General features: G+C 38.1%; 1 protein-coding gene across 1 annotated transcript in view; it reads right to left on the reverse strand.

The window, feature by feature from the left end:
- Positions 1 to 21,268, reverse strand: part of LOC121296849 (PH and SEC7 domain-containing protein 2-like) — a 249,354-nt gene that overhangs the window by 131,456 nt on the left and 96,630 nt on the right. The window contains exon 3 of the mRNA XM_041222713.1: positions 13,721 to 14,212. Within this exon, the coding sequence (XP_041078647.1) occupies positions 13,721 to 14,212 (492 nt within the window). The remainder of the gene's footprint in view (positions 1 to 13,720; positions 14,213 to 21,268) is intronic.

Genomic DNA, 21,268 nt, shown 5'->3' on the forward strand with positions numbered 1-21,268 from the left:
AGTGTGCCATTCTTTTTATCACTGATGACTAAACTATTGACCCACGCTGTTGGTTTTGTTACTTATCACTCCATTCTCCTCCAACTGAGTTAGCATCTCTTTTAGTTGGTCTGTTACAGCATATGGTATTTTGCTACAACCAAGTATTATGCTGGGGTCTGTGTGAATGTGGTGAAAACCAGAAAATTCACCCAGTCCCTCAAACACTGCGCTGTATTGAGTGAGAAGCTCCTCTTTAGTGCTTGTAGTGTTTTTTGAGTGTGTCCACTTTTCTAATCAGGTCAAGTTCTATTCATGCTTGTCTGATCAGTAGAGCTGTTGTGGAGCCACTGGTGATGAGGAACTGTAAGCTAGACCGCTTTTGTGGAGCCTGCACTTTCAGTGTCACTTCTCCCTCTGGCTTGAGCTGCACACCACAGTAGGTAAGCAAGACAGTATTAGTGTGTTTCACATTCAGCTTTCCTGGGAGCAGGTTGGTTATTATTTTAGGAAGTATGCTCACTTCTGCCCAGGAGTCCAGCTTGAAGTCTATTGACTGTCTTCTAATCTGCAGCTTTGCATACCAGCCTTTTTTGCTCACAACATGTCTCTGTACCTGTGTGACTGCACCAATAAATGCAATTACATCTTTAGTTTTCCTGTTTATAGGAGTGTATGTCGCTTGCGTCTTGCACATGTTTGCAAAAATGTTTGCAAATTGTTTTCTGCCGCATTTACGGCACTCTGCTTTATACGCTGGGCATTCTCTAGGCTTGTGCATTTTGCCACATCTCCCACATGTGTTTCTAACTTGCACATGTACTGTCTGTGGGACCTGCTGGCGGTCTACTTTAGCTTGCTGTTTTCTGACTTGCTGGTTTTTATTTTCCAAGTGCACATATTTTTCTGTAGAGCTACAACCGCTAGACATCTCTTTTGCTTGTGTTGTGGTTACTTCTTTTGTATGGCAAATGTCAATAGCTTTCACCAAAGACATCCGAAATTGCTAGTAACTTCTCACTCAGCTTATCCACAGTCATGCTGAATACGACTTTGTCTTTTAACATGAGATCTTCTGATCCTTTAAATTCACAGTTGCAAGCCCTTTGTCTCAGCTCCGTTACAAACTTGTCTATGCCGGCGTGTTCGCTAAACTTGTGTGCCCAAAGCTGATGTCACTCAAACACAGCATTTCTCCTCGGTGCACAGTAATTTTCAAATGCCTTTAATACTTGGTTTACCTTTTTATCTACTGGGTCTGTGTAGACTATGTTCAGAGTATTGTATATTTCAAGTGCATCCACTCTGATTGTGTGCAACAATATCACAATTCTTTTGCTCTGATTTCTCGTCTAGCCCCATAGCTGTAAAATATAAGCTTAATCTCTGTTCTCATTTGTGTCAATTCTCATTTCTCACTTGACTCATGGTTACAGGCCCTCTGTTTTGTGTTGCAACGTGACCCGGTCCACTGCCTGCAAACTCGTGGTGTTTATTTCTGACACGTCGTGCTCTTATGCTGTGCACAATAACATGGGTTCACTTGACATTGTTAAAACTTTAAATGATTAGGCTGTCCACACAGGTAAACGGTCAATGCACAACTGCAATCTTTATTATATTCTCACGTGTGTTCATCTCCAGGTTTATTCAAACACTGACCTCCACACACTTGCGTACCACGTCACTTATTAGTACCGACGATACCAGCATTAAATCCGGGAGATATGGACTGTGCTATCTTTTAACTCTCAGCTATATAGCTCCATATACTACACAGTGTATCAGAAGCAGAAGAGCGGGCAGGGATCAGCACACCGAGCAATCCTGAAAGTACTGCAGCGGTTTCATCTTTAAGTGTTGTAGAGCATAATAAGGGACAAACAATCACACATTAATCAAAGCGATACACATTGAGTCTATACATTAAAACACTTAACTAAGCAATAAGTATTAATGGCAAATTGTCAACATTTCATATTTGACTTGTTTATAAAAAATAATTAAATAAATAAATATGGTGATATTGAATTTACTATCCAAATACGTGGATGACTTTGCCAGATGTACCATTTCTGCATTTAGGAACATGTATTGAAGCCAATAGCAATAATAAAATGATTATGTTTAATTATCCAATAATTAGGTAATTTAAGTATTTTTCATTTGAAATGCATACATTAAATTGCATTGTTAACTCATCTGAACAAGACAGGCTGCTTACTGGTTAGAAAACATAAAAATCTGGTTTGTAGCCTATTCATTGTGCAAGTGGAGAAAATGGCAGGCTTGTGTAGGCTGTACATCAAGATATGTTGGAACACGATCCTTCCAGAAAGACCCTGCAGATTTGAGCTGCGATTTGACCCTCTGGATTACTCTGATGATGTGAACAGGTAACAATTTAGCAGGGGAGAGCGAGAACTGAAGAGTTGAACCGCTAGAACCATTGCTGTTCCCATATAATGAAAGTTACAGACTCACTGCATGATTTGGATTTGATGCTAGTTTGAGTTTTGCAAGTAAAAAAACTTAAAAACACACACACTGTTTTTTGTACGTATATTGATCACTGTCTGATCGCAGAAAGCTAGTACTGCACTTTACATATTGTTCATAGGATGTCATCTACCGATAGAGGAGCTCAAGTCATTTTAAATAAATTACATTTCATAACAAGCCCCCCAACATGTATGTGTGTTTATTAGTCACAGCTATGGCCAAAAGTTTTGCATCACCCTATAGAATGAACTAATGCTGCTTCATAAAGTCGAATGAAACCTGCTGAATAATGTCACGTTAACATTGACTTGCCTAATGCTTTATAGTTTTCCAAAGAATTATTTTTTTTTTTTTAAATTACATTTCAAAATCTATCATGAAATGCTGTACTATGGATGTCGTTTTGAAGTTCCTTTGATTACACAATGTTAAATGATGGTGATGCAAAACGCTTGGCCATAGCTCCTGAAAAATACATATCCATGTCAAACAGGATTGTTAGTTCAAGAAGTTGTATTTAGTAAATGAAAATAAATTGCAAAACATATGTAGCGTTTTCTAATCCAATTTCGCTATGAACAGGGACAGACCTTGCTGTGTTATAGGTAGGTAATTATGAACACACAAAAAACATCAAAATAACCGTCACCAAAGAAAGAAAGAAAGAAAGAGACAGGAATCAGCATTTACAGTGTATCTCATTGCATTTAATAGCTAAACTCTCTCTTGCGTACGCTGCCCCTAACCTCTCACTCGCGTACGCTGCCCCTAACCTCTCACTCGCGTACACTGCCCCTAACCTCTCACTCGCGTACACTGCCCCTAACCTCTCACTCGCCCCTAACCTCTCACTCGCGTACACTGCCCCTAACCTCTCACTCGCGTACACTGCCCCTAACCTCTCACTCGCGTACACTGCCCCTAACCTCTCACTCGCGTACACTGCCCCTAACCTCTCACTCACGTACACTGTCCCTAACCTCTCACTCACTTACACTGCCCCTAACCTCTCACTCGCGTACACTGCCCCAAACCTCTCATAACAACATCATAACAATAAACCACATGACAGGGGGTGGGTTGACATAATATAACAGCAAACTTAAGGCATTATAAGGCACGACGCAAAGACTGTTGAAGAAAGGAAAAAGTACCAGTAATGTTTTTAAAAGAAAAAAAAAAGCCACAGTGAAATAACAGAACCTGAATTGAATCAACTCAAACCTGACCGAAACGAAAAAAACAAAAACAAAACACAATACGGCTTCTACATGGCTTGTAACTATCCTACAAAACTGTCTACAAGAAAAAGGTAGACATACATTTAACATACTTTCTGAAGACGAGCTGAACAGTCTCCTCGGGGAATTTTATATTGGTTCCATGAGGAGTAAAGATGGAGCACAATACAGCATATCAAGCTATAAATCTGTGAGCCAGTGGTATTAATCACTTTTTGAATGACCCACAATATAGCAGAAAAGTGAATTTAGTGAAGGACGCAGAATGTTACAATGCTAACAACATATTTTTAACAGTAATTACAAATCTAAGACAATGTGAAAAAGACAAAACATATCCTCCAGTAACACCAACAGATCTGGAGAAACTAAGAAAAAAAAAAGTTCCCGCAAGACAACAGCGTACATTGTTACCACTGCTTTCACCTGCAACTCCCCTGCTGCTAGTACAAACTGCACATTATAAGTGAACATGTATTCCAAAAATCACTGATCCACAGTTAAAGTTAAAGTTTTATCAGATTTATTTATGTAATTTACTAAGTTAAAATATGCATGTCCATAAATGAAATAGTAAATTAGCAAGTAAAGTGTTCATATAATTGATATACAGAAATTATTTATCTCCTGCACATTTTAAATCAATATTTATTATGTTTATGAATAAACTATGTTCATTTATTAAAATAAAACATTTAAACATGTTTACTGCAGCACTGTGCAAACTGCATGGAAGTCGTTTAGTCCACATATCATCTAATGCTGGTTTACAATCTAGGGAAATTATGTTGGTTACCGGCATCGGTGTGAAAACAGCCTCATAAATTATTCGTCAGCTTCTCTTGAAGACTGCTATGCCTGAATAGGATAATTTCTTACAAAAAAAAAACACACTCGGAAGCTCCTCCCTCGAGTGCCAATGCAGTGAGTGCAGTGTTTGGTTGTTCCTTGAATCCTTCCTCAGAAGTAAGAAATCAGTCTGCTTTCAATTTACAAATGCCATTTAATCTCAAAAAATGTTACTATAAAGGGCAATGTTCAATGTAATGTTTATGGCAAATAAAAATTGTACAAAAGATATGTTACAATCAAACAGTCTTCAGGGACTATTTTCTCTCAGTGGAAGGATACATAATATATTTCTTATTTTTTTCCTGTGGCCTCGTCCCTCACAACACACCCAGGGCGTGCGGTAAGAATTGTCTTACCATACACCTTGTCGTGGGGTATTTCCTACTTATAAAATGGCTTGGATAAATGAAGTGCTGTGATTGGCTGAACAAGATCACATGACTGTGCAGCAATAATTGCCTTTCCGCACGGCTACAACATCATAGACCAACTTACTTACCTGATCTATTACTATAATCATGCCTTAGTGGTAACAATTATCTAAATAGTGTTTCTGTAGGTAAAAATGTAAACATACAACTGAAACAGCATTTAAATCACTCAACAATCCGGGTTTTTTTTTTTTTTTTTTAATCTCTGTCACTATGTATTACAGAAAAACTGGTAAATATACTGTGGTAATTATGTAGTCAGAGAACAGAACAAAGAAAACTCAGAGGCAAACAGTAGCAGTAAAGGTCTGATTACACACTGGGAGTCGTACTGGAAAGCGGTAGGCAGTAAACTGTGCGGTTTTTTCACATTGGCAGCAAGAAACCTTGGGGTATATGTAAATGTATTATCACACGTTAATATTGAGAAAAAATTATTTGATAAAGGATGTCACGTAATAAAGGTTAAATATATTTGTGTATGTGTCTTTATTTTTAAAAAAAAACGGTTCACCATTGTACCATTATATTTATATTAATAAACGTTACACATACACACACAAACATATATATATATATATATATATATATATATATATATATATATATATAGTATATAGTGCCTATAGAAAGTCTACACCCCCATTCAAAATTGTCACCCTAACCACAACTTCCAAGTGAAAAAAATGTTCTAGAAATTTGAAGAAAATTAATTAAAAATAAAAAATGAAATAGCCTGGTTGGATAAGTGTCTACCCCCCTTGTAATAGCAATCCTAAATTAACTTGGGTGTAACCAATCACCTTCAAAATCACAAACCAAGTTAAGTGGCCTCCACCTGTGTTAAATTGTAATGATTCACATGATTTCATGATACAGCAGTTCCTGTAGGTTCCCTCTGCTGGGTAGTGCATTTCAAAGCAAAGACTCAACCATGAGCACCAAGGCACTTTCAAAAGAACTCCGGAACAAAGTTGTTGAAAGGGACAGATCAGGGGATGGGTATAAAAAATATCAAAGGCCTTGAATATCCCTTGGAGCACGGTCAAGATAATTATTAAGAAGTGGAAGGTGTATGTACCACCAAGCAAGCTGATCAGAGAGGCTACCAAGAGGCCAATGGCAACTTTACAAGAGATACAGGTTTTATGGCCAAGACTGGTCAAAGTGTGCATGTGACAACACTATCCCAAGCACTCCACAAATCTGATCTGAAGGAAGCCATTACTCAAGAAAGCCCACCTTGAATCCCACTTGAAGTATCCAAAAAAAATGGAAATTTTTGCCCTAAATGCAAACCATTATGTTTGGCTCAAACCCAACACAGCGCATGGTGGTGGTAGCTTGATGTTATGGGGATGTTTCTGATCGGCAGGGACTGGGGCACTTGTCGGGAGAGAAGGGAAAATGAATGGACAAAGTACAGAGAAGTCCTTGAGGAAAATCTGCTGCCCTCCGCAAGAAAGCTGAAACTGGGATGAAAATTAACCTTTCAGCATGACAACAACCCAAAGTGCACAGACAAAGCTACACTGGAGTGGCTAAGGAACAAAACGGTAGTGTGTGGCGCAGTCAGAGCCCCGACCTAAATCCAATCAAAAATTTGTGGCATGACTTGAAGATTGCTGTCCATCAATGCTCCCCAAGGAGCTTGACAGAGCTTGAACAGTTTTGGAAAGAAGAATGGTCAAATACTGCCAAATCTAGGAGTGCAAAATTGGTAGAGACCTATCCCAACAGATTCACAGGTGTAATTGCTCGGCTGTAATCTCATTTTTTTTTTTTTTTTAACTCCCGTGTGGCAGGCTGGCGAGTAGAAAGAGGCCCAGAGATAGATTGCAGTTCAAAAAATCCTAATTTTATTATAAAAAACCCCACAAAAATAAAGTGCACAAGGACAAAACAAAGATCTATGATCTACAAAGGTAACTATGATGTGATAGGTGTTACAGAAACGTGGTTGTCTGAGAGTGCTGGGGACGAATATAATATTTGTGGGTATACGCTGTATAGGAAAGACAGGCAGGACAGAAGAGGAGGAGGGGTAGAGCTATACATAAGAAACAGTCTTGATGCCCAGGTGTTAAAACTGGACAAAGAAAATAAAACCGAATCAATATGGGTCAGAATAACGGACAAAAATTCAAAGGGCATAATAATAGGAGCATGCTATAGACCGCCAGATTCAGACGGTGAGCAAAATAATCTGTTATACAATAACATTAGAAATGCATGTAGCAAAAGAGATGCCATACTATAATGGGGGATTTCAACTTCCCCCAAATAAAATGGGAAAACCCGGTGGGTAGCACGAAGGATGAAATAGAAATGGTGGAAAAGACAAATGACTGCTTCCTAACACAATTTGTCAAGGCACCGACTAGAGGGGAGGCATGCCTTGATTTAGTCTTTTCAAATAACGAAGATAGAATAACTAAAACAGAGGTCAGAGAACCACAGGCAAACTCAGACCACAACATGGTCTCATTTGAAGTGTTTTTTAAATCCCCAAAAGTAATGACTAAAGCTAAGGATTACAATTTTAGAAAAGCAAACTATGAAGGTATGAAACAGAGACTAACAGAAGTAGATTGGAGTAAAATAGAGAGAACACCCACAGAAAAAGGTTCTTCAAAAATGTAGTACTAGAAGCGCAAAACAATTACATCCCTAAAGTAGACAAATCTAAATGTAAAACTAAATTGCCAAAATGGTTTAATAGATCAATTAAAAAAAATACTCAGCGAAAAAAGGCACTTTACAGAGCATTAAAAAAGGACCAAAAAGAAAGTACGCAGAAGGAGTACACAGAACTGCAAACACAAGTCAAAAAGGAAGTTAGAAAGGCCAAGAGAGAAATAAAAATGAACATTGCTAAGGGGGCTAAAACCAATTCCAAAATGTTTTTCCAATATTACAACAGCAAGCGAACATTCAAAGAGGAGATTAAATGTTTAAGAGATACAAATGGCAAAATCGTAGATGAAGAAAAAAAAATAGCAAATATATTAAATGATTACTTTTCACAAGTTTTTACAAAGGAAGATACTGACAACATGCCCCACATGTCATCCAGTTCCTATCCAGTTTTAAATAACTTTAGCATAACTGAGGCAGAAGTGTTAAAGGGACTAGGAGCTCTTAAAATAAACAAATCCCCTGGGCCGGATGAGATCCTCCCAGTAGTACTCAAAGAAATGAAAGAAGTAATTTACAAACCGCTAACCAAGATCATGCAGCAGTCTCTTGACACAGGGGTGGTACCGACAGACTGGAAAATTGCAAATGTAATATCAATCCACAAAAAGGGAAACAAAACTGAACCAGGTAACTACAGACCAGTAAGCCTGACTTCTATTATATGCAAACTTATGGAAACTATAATAAGATCCAAAATGGAAAATTACCTATATGGTAACAGGGTACTGGGAGACAGTCAGCATGGTTTTAGGAAAGGGAGATTGTGTCTAACTAACTTGCTTGATTTTTTTGAGGATGCAACATCGATAATGGATAATTGCAAAGCATATGACATGGTTTATTTAGATTTCCAGAAAGCTTTTGACAAAGTCCCACACAAAAAATTAATTCTCAAACTGAATACAGTTGGGATTCAAGGAAACATGTACATGGATTAGGGAGTTGTTAACATGTAGAAAACAGAAAGTACTGATTAGAGGAAAAACCTCAGAATGGAGTGTGGTAACCAGTGGTGTACCACAGGGATCAGTATTAGGTCCTCTGCTATTCCTAATCTACATTAATGATTTAGATTCTGGTATAGTAAGCAAACTTGTTAAATTTGCAGACGACACAAAAGTAGGAGGAGTGGCAAACACTGTTGCAGCAGCAAAGGTCATTCAAAATGATCTAGACAAGATTCAGAACTGGGCAGACACATGGCAAATGACATTTGATAGAGAAAAGGGTAAGGTACTGCATGCAGGAAATAAAAATGTACATTATAAATATCATATGGGAGATACTGAAATTGGAGAAGGAATCTATGAAAAAGACCTAGGAGTTTTTGTTGACTCAGAAATGTCTTCATCTAGACAATGTGGGTAAGCTATAAAAAAGGCTAACAAGATGCTTGGATACATTGTGAAAAGTGTTGAATTTAAATCAAGGGAAGTAATGTTAAAACTGTACAATGCACTAGTAAGACCTCATCTTGAATATTGTGTGCAGTTCTGGTCACCTCACTATAAAAAAAGATATTGCTGCTCTAGAAAGAGTGCAAAGAAGAGCGACCAGAATTATTCCGGGCTTAAAAGGCATGTCATATGCAGACAGGCTAAAAGAATTGAATCTGTTCAGTCTTGATCAAAGAAGACTACGTGGCGACCTAATTCAAGCATTCAAAATTCTAAAAGGTACTGACAGTGTTGACCCAAGGGACTTTTTCAGCCTGAAAAAAGAAACAAAGACCAGGGGTCACAAATGGAGTTTAGACAAAGGGGCATTCAGAACAGAAGATAGGAGGCACTTTTTTACACAGAGAATTGTGAGGTTCTGGAATCAACTCCCCAGTAATGTTGTTGAAGCTAACACCCTGGGATCCTTCAAGAAGCTGCTTGATGAGATTTTTGGATCAATAAGCTACTAACAACCAAACGAGCAAGATGGGCCGAATGGCCTCCTCTCGTTTGTAAACTTTCTTATGTTCTTATGTTCTTAATAAGAATAAGCAGTTTGTCATCCTCATTTACCGCAAAGATGAATAGAACCATGTTTTTTATGGCTCTTGTACTCCAGGGACAGTTAACAGCTGTTAATTTCCTGAATGCACATCATTTCAAAAAGGTGAAATACAATATGACAGCTCTTGCTAGCAGTCATTTTGGGTGGAGGATAATGTTACATTAGTACATAATCAATAACAGTGTAATATGTCTGTCACCACTAATTGAAAATAGTCAAGTGCATTTCATTTTTTAATTAGTCTCTGTTCGATAGTCCAGGATACATACTGGACTCATTTATTTTTTATTGTTTCACGGTTTATCATTTAAAATTGATTGAAGTCAAGTAAAAATCAAAGAATTTGTATTATCTAAAGACACATAAGTCAAAAACTTTGGGGGGAAAAACTGTTATGAAAAACAAAAATGTCATGTTCAATTTATGATAACTCAGGTAATAATGTATCAAACAGTAGTTACGATAAAAAAATGCATTATAAAAATAATTAGAGTTATCGGAAATGTACAATATCGTATTCAGTACGACAATTTTCAATGACAGATGAATTTTTTTATGCTATTATTCATTGAATTATTCCCACAAGCAATTCCAATGACCTAGTGGCTGAGAGGCTTTTATAGAAGTTCAGTACCTATTTGAGAGTTTTTGGAGAAAATACCCTGTATGCAAAATAGGCACACTAAGTTTATCATACCAACAGAAAACAATTGTGGAATATTTTAGAAAATAGCAGGTAGGCTGTGTGTTTTTCTTGCAGCAACACGTGCACTGTACGTACATTTAAAATGAATGTATTGCTTTATTGTGTGCAGTATATGTAAGGTACTGCATGGCATAGCTTGTTAATGTGGCAACTGCATTTGTAGTTGGGTAAAAAGTGCGCTAAATTCCTTTAGTTTCAACTTAAAATATTTTTTGATTATTTTCAAATTCTACAATAATGTGTACAGAGAAGGCATGATTTAATTTTTGTGTTACCATTATTACTTACAGTGACCTATAGGCTAAAGTAAAAAAAAAAAAAAACGGCACTGGGTATTCATTTGATTTTGCTGTTTGTATACAGTACAGTCATTCTTAATGTAATGTGTACAAAGAACACAACACTGAAATGGTATTTCAGCAAAAAGGGAAATACTTTTAAAATAAATTGAGCAGTATACATGTGAATGCGTTTTTTTTTTCTTTTTCTGGACACTTAATTATCCCAGGTAGCACGTCCTCAGTTTACTGAGGGACTACTGGATTTTATATTTGAATAGCCAGAGGAATCTAAATCAGCAAACACCACTTTTTTATTTATTTATTATCCTGCAATTATCATTTCAGAGATTTGCAATATTGTCCCAAGCCTATTCTACAGTATTTCAAGGTGATGCCTCTGCAGCAAAGTAAAACATGTACTGGTAACCTGAATATGCTTAAGACATTTCAAATATAAGAATAAGGTACATGTGTCAAATTTGATTGAACAATATGGGCCCTAGCCTGGGATCTGTTTACAAAACTATAACCATTGTACTGTAAGTGTCAAGGGGTGCAAATTCATGCCACTGCAGTGTGCATGTTCAAAATTAACATCTCTCATAACTCACTGCAGATTGCGGGATACCCTTACATGAACATCTGTGATAACTCATTGCAGACCAGGGGATACCCTTAACACGTTTACGGTCTTATGTTGGACAATTTTCCCTTTCCAGTCAAATGTCAGACCCTGTCCAACATCATCAAAAAGACTTAAAGCACAGGTCTCTAGTCATTGTTTTCTCCGGAAAAAAATAGAGAAAAACGAATGAGACCGATAGGAGCTAAATGAAACCGAAAAAAGGGTCTATGTCATAGCCCCATTCACTACAGAGATAACACGGACTGCATCCAGCACTCAAAGAATATCATGGACATTTGTAGACCTTTTTGAGATCTTATAGTAATACAATAATGACTTGGATCACATTATTGAGGAGTTTGGTGATAAAACGAGTTATCAGGAGAGGATTTATCAGCATGCACGTCTATAAAGAGGTATGTGAAAAATACAGTGAACAAGGAGTGGGGCTTGGCTGGAGAACAGTATTGAGTGTCCTTTTGTGATTCAATACCTTTTAAACCTGTTTTACTCTGAAAATAAAATAATTTAAACAGTGCGTGTGAAAATAAATTGGACCTGACGCACCTGACAAGCACTGAATAAATGGACTGCAAAGGTTTAAACGCTAATTGCTTACCTTTAGTTTGATACCAAGAACATCCTTGTGAAATGGGAGTAATCCGTCTTCAAAGTGCACATAATACAGTGCTGTGGTGCATTTGCACCCCTTTTCACCATCCTAGGGTGGCAAACAATATACATTTTTCACATACTACAATCACAGCTCCTGCTTACTGGCATAATCGATTGTTGAGAGCTGCGGCAGAGTTGGGGAAGATGTAGAAATGGTGTATCACTTTTAAAATGATTGATTTATCCTATATATGTATTATTTTAGCCAATAGTCATTTTCATCAAACTGTGCGTCTCTATATGTGTAATACATTCATTCCGGTAACGCGACTTCATATTGAAGTACAGGTAGGTGTTGTTTTTACTTGAGTTTACAAATATCATTTTTTATATTTGTAATTAATTAATTTATTTTAATCTAGTGTGCCCAATTATTGTACCCCCCCCCCCCCAATAATTATAGATAATAATTATTATTTAATCTTACACCCCCCCCATTGGTAATTTAGATTTAGAATGTCCCTGTGATGAGTCAAAGGGGTTTTGGTCTGCAATTCAGCCTCCCAACAGTAGAAGGCATCAAACCAACTCGGGACTTCCCTTACCAAGGTCTTGTGACCATGACAAAAGACATCTTTATAAGAGGTGGCACCTTGGTGAGGGGCGGAAGTACGAGTATGTAAATTCCAGCCACTGGAGTCAAGTGAAGTTAAGCATACCTGTCAGTCTGGGATTGGTGACCCACTGACTACTGGGGCGGGGTTTGCATACTAAACGGAATGTGCTACTGTGTTCGGAGTTGGTCCTGAGGAATAGAGGTGGGGAAAAAAAGGCTGGAGGGAAGTACGTGCGGGGTTGGACTGTGTTATTTACTTTTAATTACGGACGGAGGCCTTACTAACTTTGCTCTTTTCTGTTTTTATTCCTTTTTGTTTCATTTTGGATTGAGCAGATCACGAAGAGGATTAAGAGGCTTCCGTTCCTTTATTTTTGATTACTACAGCACTCCCTCCCTCACATCCTTCTTTATTGTTTTTTTTCTTTTCCGTGTAATATTAAATAAATTTTTTTACACGTAAATCGCTGTCTGGAAAATCAATTTTTCTCCAACAGCTCAGGAGAGGTAAAGATCAGTGGGTTCTCCAGTCCCACAACTGTTTCTTTACCCCAAGGATGTCAATGAGCTACAGGCCAGCCCTGCTGCTGCATGAACCCCTTGAGTGTCTGGCCAGCAGGGTCGCTGTAGTGTGCTGAGGAGAACCAGTCCAAAACCATACTGGTTTTGCCTCCCTAACCCACAGGAGCGCCAGAGCTAATGCAACGCTCCCTGTGGACGCAAACATGCGCTCCCCTGACAGTATGACTCACCCTGCACAATCCCTTGTACCTTATTGGTTGAGCTTTGTTCAGATTTGCTCCATGCTTGCTGCTATTGCTCAAATGTACTGTCACTCCGGCTTTAATAGAGTCAATTGGTTTATCTGGTTTAACACCAAAAAAGGTTTTTAGAATTATGAACTCTTTGAATTCACATTGAGTCCTGGGGGAAAAGCAAAGTCGTGGTCATGAATACTATTAGGAAGCATGTAGTGTGCCAGTAATTCAAATAATTTCTGCTGGCTATGTTTTTACACTGAACAAAAGTATAATATAAAATTGCAGCAATCGCTCTGTTTACAAAAAGGTGCTGACATTTGTAGCTTGAGAATCACTGATCTATATATTGTTAAACTAATATGACTCTCTCTGGTGTTTACCCAAAGTTCATATTTAATCCACGGTACCTGCTGGAGTTTACAATCTCGTCGGTATCGATGTGAAACCCATTGGGGATGGTCTTGAGAGAGGACCTGCTCAGAACATTCTCAGACCTGCTGCTGGTGATGGTGGAGTGGCGCAGTGGGCTCCCATAGCTCCCATCGGCACAGTGACTGGCACCCGGCTCCTGCTCCTGCCCCAGGACCTCATGTTGCTGCTCCAGGATGCCATGCTGCTGCACCAGGACCCCATGCTGGTGCTCCAGGAGCTCTGGCCCCTCCTTGATCCTCTGCTGGATGAGCGGGGTGAGGGGCGCCTCGAAGCTGACACAGCTGTCTGTCTCATCAGTCAGGGACAGCACGTCCAGAGAGTCCATGCTGCTGTAGTAGGTATCTTTCATCAGATGAGACTCCACAATCCTCTCGAACGTGGAGCTGAAGCCATCGTGGTTGTCACGTAACTGAACCATCTCTTTCTCGGGGTTCACTTCAATGGGTACCATCTCTCCCATTGCGTTTCTGAAAAAAGAGTGGATGTTGTCAATATGTGGAACTATACTAGTTACTTTTACTGGCAAACGATTCAAGACATCAATTACTGATTGATAATACAATATAATGGTCTAAATCTTGGAGCAAGATTGAACTGAAACCTCTACTTTGGATCATTAGACAGTCTCCCGTTACTGCAGTTGCACGAATAAACCTGTTTTTCTCCATACAAGGGTGATCCATACAGCTTACCATTTTAATAAGGGGTCTGCAGGAGGGGACTGACTATATATATATATATATATATATATATATATATATATATATATATATATATATATTATATATATATATATATAGTGCCTATAGAAAGTATTCACCCCCCTTGGACATTTTCACAGTTTGTTGTGTTACAACCTGAAATCTTGATGCATTTAAATGATTTTTTTTTTTGCCTTTGATTTACACAACCTACTCAACAATTTCAATGTGTAAAAACCTGAAAAGTCTTCATTAGATAAGTATTTAACCCTGTGGCAGAGCAAAGCTCTGCCCTTTTTAAACTGGGAGGGATGGGGATAATTTCCCCTACCTGCCTGGGTTTATTATGTTCAGGTGGCTGGGGTTGATTAGTTGATTAGGTTAATTAACGATCAATCGGCGCCCAGCCACCTGACATAAAAGGAGGCCTCTGCTTCTCATTTGGGAGGAGGGAGCTGAGGAAGCAGGTTTGTGTTTGTGTTTGTGTTTGTGTTTGTGTTTGTGTTTGTGTTTGTGTTTGTGTTTGTGTTTGTGTTTGTGTTTGTGTTTGTGTTTTTTTTGAAATTTGCTAAAACCAGTGAAGGCATTGCCCAGCCTGGAAACCTTTATTTTTGTGAGTTTTATTTTTGCTTTATTTGTGTTTGAGTATCTGTTATTTTGCCCTTGTGCATGTTTATTTTTGTTTATTTATAATAAAATTAGTATTTTTTTGAAACTACAGACTATCTCTGGGCCTCTATTCACTCGCCAGGCTGCCACAACCCCCTTTGCTATGACACCCCAAAATAAGCTCTGGTGCAACCAATTGTCTTTAAAAGTCATATAATTAGTTGAATGGAGTCCATCTTTGTGCAATAAAAGTGGTTCACATGATTTCAGATTAAATACACCTGTCTCTGTAAGGTCCTACAGTTGGGTAGTGCTTTCTAAGCAAAGATATTACCATGAAGAACAAGGAGCTTTCAAAATAACTCTGGGATAAAGTTGTGGAAAGGCACAGATCAGGGGAGGGGTAAAAAAAAGATTTCAAAGGCCTTGAATAGCCCTTGGAGCACAGTCAAGTCAATCATTAAGAAGTGGTATATGGCACCACCCAGAATCTGCTTGGAGCAGGCCGTCTTCCCAAATTGAGCAGCCAGGTAAGAAGAGCATTGGTGAGAGAAGCCACCAAGAGGCCAATAACAACTCAGAAAGACCTACTGTGACCTATGGCTGAGATGGGAGAAACTATCCATCTGTCAACAATAGCTGAGGTACTCCACAAATCTGGCCTGTATGGAAGTGTGGTAAGAAGGAAGGCATTTCTGAAAAAAACCCATGTGAAATCCTGCTTGGAATTTGCAAAAAGGCATGTGGGACTGATTGACTGATTTCCTTATATGAACTGTAACTTTGAAATTGTTGTTGCATGTTGCGTTTATATTTTTGTTCAGTGTATATATATATATATATATATATATATATATATATATATATATATATATATATATATATATATATATATATATATATATATATATATATATATATATATATATATATATATGTATACAGTGGCTTGCAAAAGTATTCAGACCCCTGACCAATTCTCTCATATAATTGAATTACAAATGGTACATCGAAATTTCGTTCTGTTCGATATTTTATTTTAAAACACTTAAACTCAGAATCAATTATTGTAAGGTGACATTGGTTTTATGTTGGGAAATATTTTTAAGAAAAATAAAAAACCGAAATATCTTGCTTGCATAAGTATTCAACCCCCACACATTAATATTTGGTAGAGCTACCTTTCGCTGCAATAACAGCTTTAAGTCTTTTGGGGTAAGTATGTACCAGCTTTGCACACAGTGTCGGAGTGATTTTGGCCCATTCTTCTTGGCAGATTTGCTCCAGGTTGTTCAGGTTGGTTGGGCGATGCTTGTGGACCGCAATTTTCAAATAGTGCCACAGATTCTCAATGGGATTGAGATCAGGACTTTGACTGGGCCACTGTAGGACATTCACCTTTTTGTTCTTAAGCCATTCCATTGTTGTTTGGCCTTGTGCTTGGGATCATTGTCCTGCTGAAAAGTGAATTTCCTCCCAAGCTTCAGTTTTTTAGTGGACTGAAGCAGATTCTCTTGCAGTATTTTCCTGTATTTTGCTCTATCCATTCTTCCTTCAATTGTAACAAGATGCCCAGTCCATGCTGATGAGAAGCATCCCCACAGCATTATGCTGCCACCACCATACTTCACTGTAGGGATGGTGTGTCTTGAGGCATGGGCAGTGTTAGGTTTGCGCCACACATAGCGCTTTGAGTTTTGGCCAAAAAGCTCTATCTTGGTCTCATCTGACAACAAAAACCTTTTCCCACATCGCAGCTGGGTCACTCTCATGCTTTCTGGCAAACTCCAGACGTGCTTTCAGATGGTACTTTTTGAGTAACGGCTTCTTTCTTGCCACCCTCCCATACAGGCCAGTGTTATGCAGAGCTCTTGATATGGTTGACTGGTGCACCATTACTCCACTCCCAGCCACTGAACTCTGTAGCTCCTTCAAAGTGATTGTTGGCCTCTCTGTGGCTTCTCTCACAAGTCTCCTTCTTGTTTGAGCGCTGAGTTTTGAGGGACGGCCTTTTCTTGGCAGTGCCTGGGTGGTGTGATGCAGCTTCCACTTCCTGATTATTGATCCAACTGTGCTCACTGGGATATCCAAACACTTGGATATTATTTTGTACCCTTTCCCTAATCTATGCATTTGTATTATTTTATCTCTAACTTCTGTAGAATGCTCTTTGGTCTTCATTTTCCTTCAGATTCACAGCCTTACCAGTGATCCTTCAACAGTGGGGTTTTTATCCAGAAAATGTGACAGCAACTTTAATGGTTCACAGGTGGAGGCCAATGGTAAGGTAATTGTGTCCTCGTTAGGGCAATTTCTTTCATCGGTGCAAACTGGGAGCTTCCACAGCACAGGGGTTGAATACTTATGCAAGCAAGATATTTCAGTTTTTTATTTTTCTTAAAAATATTTCCCAACATAAAACCAATGTCACCTTACAATAATTGATTCTGAGTTTCAGTGTTTAAAAATAAAATATCAAAAAGAACAAAATTTCAATGTACCATTTGTAATTCAGTAATATGAAAGAATTGGTCAGGGGTCTGAATACTTTTGCAAGCCACTGTATGTATGTATGTATATATATATATATATATATATATATATATATATATATATATATATATATATATATATATATATATATATACAGTGGCTCGCAAAAGTATTCACCCCCTTTGGACTTTTCCACATTTTATTGTGTTACAACGTGGAATCAAAATGGATTTAATTAGGAGTTTTTGCCACTGATTAACAAAAAAAAAGTCAAAGTGAAAAATAAAATCTACAAATAGTTCTAAATTAATTACAAATACAAAACAGAAAATAATTGATTGCATAAGTATTCACCCCCTTGAGTCAATATCAATTGAATCGAGGTCCGGGCTTTGACTAGCCCACTCCAGGACATTGACCTTTTTGTTTTTAAGCCACTCCAGTGTGGCTATGGCTGTATGTTTGGGGGTCATTGTCTTGCTGGAAGATGAATCTTCTCCCAAGTCCCAGGTCTCTTGCAGACTTCACCAGGTTTTCCTCCAAGATTTCTCTGTACTTTGCTGCATTCATTTTGCCCTCTATCTTCACAAGCTTTCCAGGCCCTGATGCAGAGAAGCATCCCCATAGCATGATTCTGCCACCACCACGCTTCATGGTAGGGATGGTGTTCTCAGGATGATGTGCAATGTAAGGGTTGCGCCAAACATAGCATTTAGCGTTGAGGCCAAAATGCTTTATTTTGGTCTAATCAGACCATAGACTGTTCTTCCACTTGGTCTCAGAGTCTCCCACATGCCTTCTGGCAAACTCTAGCCGAGATCTGATGTGAGTTTTTTTCAACAATGGCTTTCTTTTTGTCACTCTCCCATAAAGGCCATTGTTGTGAAGCACTCTGTCTATTGTTGCCCTTCTTGCCTGGATATTCAGTTTTTGAGGACGGCCTGTTCTAGACAGATTCACAGTTGTGCCAAATTCTTTCCATTTCTTAATAAAGGACTTTACTGTGCTCTGGGGATATTCAATGCCTTGGAAATGTTATTATATCCTAACCCTGATTGGTGCTTTTGGAGAAACCTTATTCTGGATTTGCTTTGAATGTTCCTTTGTCTTCATGATGTAGTTTTTGTTAGGAAATGTACTAACCAACTGTGGGAGGACCTCCCAGAGACAAGTGTATTTAACATGAAATCATGTGAAACACCTTAATTGCACACAGGTGGACTCAATTCAACTAATTGTGAATTCTAAAGACAATTGGTTGCACCAGAGCTTATTTAGGTGTGTCATAACAAAGGGGGTGGATACTTATGCAATCAATTATTTTCTGTTTTGTATTTGCAATTAATTTAGAACAATTTGTAGACTTTATTTTTCCCTTTGACACTATGGACTTTTTTTGTGTTGACCAGTGGCAAAAACTCCTAATTAAATCCATTTTATATATATATATATATATATATATATATATATATATATATATATATATATATATATATATATATATACACACACACACACACACACACACACACACCACACACACACACACACACACACACACACACACACACACACACACCTGGATTAAGATGATACAAGGTATGTATCATTACAGAAAAACAACCTATAGTAATTTCTTCTTATAGTCTAATCCCAAATCCATTCATTTATGTGGCTTAAAAGGCATGTCATATGCAGACAGGCTAAAAGAATTGAATCTGTTCAGTCTTGAACAAAGAAGACTACGTGGCGACCTAATTCAAGCATTCAAAATTCTAAAAGGTATTGACAGTGTCGACCCAAGGGACTTTTTCAGCCTGAAAAAAGAAACAAGGACCAGGGGTCACAAATGGAGTTTAGAAAAAGGGGCATTCAGAACAGAAAATAGGAGACACTTTTTTACACAGAGAATTGTGAGGGTCTGGAATCAACTCCCCAGTAATGTTGTTGAAGCTGACACCCTGGGATCCTTCAAGAAGCTGCTTGATGAGATTTTGGGATCAATAAGCTACTAACAACCAAACGAGCAAGATGGGCCGAATGGCCTCCTCTCGTTTGTAAACTTTCTTATGTTATTTCTTATGTTCTTATGTCAGCTAGGGACAGCACAGGCCTTAAACTGAGATGTTTCTCAGAAAACTGCATGTAAAGTGTGTGCAGTACCAGTATCCAGGATAATAAAGCTCCTGGTCTCTGATACAGTGGCTACCATTGAAATGAAAATAAGCAGTCCATATGCCAGCCTGCCTCTTTAAAATCACCAATAAATCCCTGGCGATTTAAAAGAAAGTCCTCATTAGTAAAGATGTAGCATACTAGAAAAGATTATTTGTAACTGTTCATTGACATATGCTGAAATGTTAATGATATTTAATATGATATAATGTAAAATAATAAAAAGCTACCTTTGCCTTATTATCCGTTTGTTTCTGTGTTTGATTCATCCACAGAATCTTTTAAAAACAAGTTCAATGCTGTTAAAAGTTCTGAATAATCACAGACGTTTGGTTGTATCTGCTGTGACGTGGTCTGTCCTGTTATGGAGTTTTTTGTACCAACAGGCTGGCACGAAACAACAAAAATATGGTGGTATGGTGACCCGTGGCTGTCACTGAATACAAAAAGATCATTTTCTTTGGAAACTAGACATATTGCAGGGTAACTAATTAAACTTTATAAAATCAGTTTTGTTGGCGCATTAGGATTAGGAGGTATATTTTGTATTCTTAAAGTAATTGCAGCTAACAAAACGTCATTAATCTTACCCACTTTGCACTTGCATTAGCTACATGGGTCTCAAAGGTGCAGTTTCAAGAAACACATGTTACATGTATTTTCATTTTAAAAGGTGACATTAATGAGAACATAAGAACATAATAATGTTTACAAACGAGAGGAGGCCATTCGGCCCATTTTGCTTGTTTGGTTGCTAGTAGCTTATTGATCCCAGAATCTCATCAAGCAGCTTCTTGAAGGATCCCAGGGTGTCAGCTTCAACAACATTACTGGGGAGTTGGTTCCAGACCCTCACGATTCTCTGTGTAAAAAAGTGCCTCCTATTTTCTGTTCTGAATGCCCCTTTGTCTAATCTCCATTTGTGACCCCTGGTCACTGTTTCTTTTTTCAGGTCGAAAAAGTCCCTTGGGTCGACATTGTCAATACCTTTTAGAATTCTGAATGCTTGAATTAGGTCGCCATAGACTTCTTTGTTAAAGACTGAACAGATTCAATTCTTTTAGCCTGTCTGCATATGACATGCCATTTAAACCTGGAATAATTATGGTCGCTCTTCTTTGCACTCTTTCTAGAGCAGCTTTTTTATAGCGAGATGACCAGAACTGAACACAGAATTCAAGATGAGGTCTTACTAAAGCATTGTACAGTTTAAACATTACTTCCCTTGATTTAAATTCAACACTTTTCACAATGTATCCGAGCATCTTGTTGGCCTTTTTTTATAGCTTCCCCACATTGTCTAGATAAAGACATTTCTGAGTCAACAAAAACTCCTAGGTCTTTTTCATAGATTCCTTCTCCAACTTCAGTATCTCCCATATGATATTTATAATGCACATTTTTATTTCCTGCGTGCAGTACCTTACACTTTTCTCTATTAAATGTAATTTGTCATGTGTCTGCCCAGTTCTGAATCTTGTCTAGATCATTTTGACCTCTGCTGCTGCAACAGTGTTTGCCACTCTCCTATTTTTGTGTCGTCTG

Source organism: Polyodon spathula, chromosome 22 (genome assembly GCF_017654505.1).
Source record: "Polyodon spathula isolate WHYD16114869_AA chromosome 22, ASM1765450v1, whole genome shotgun sequence".
Lineage (NCBI taxonomy): Eukaryota > Metazoa > Chordata > Actinopteri > Acipenseriformes > Polyodontidae > Polyodon > Polyodon spathula.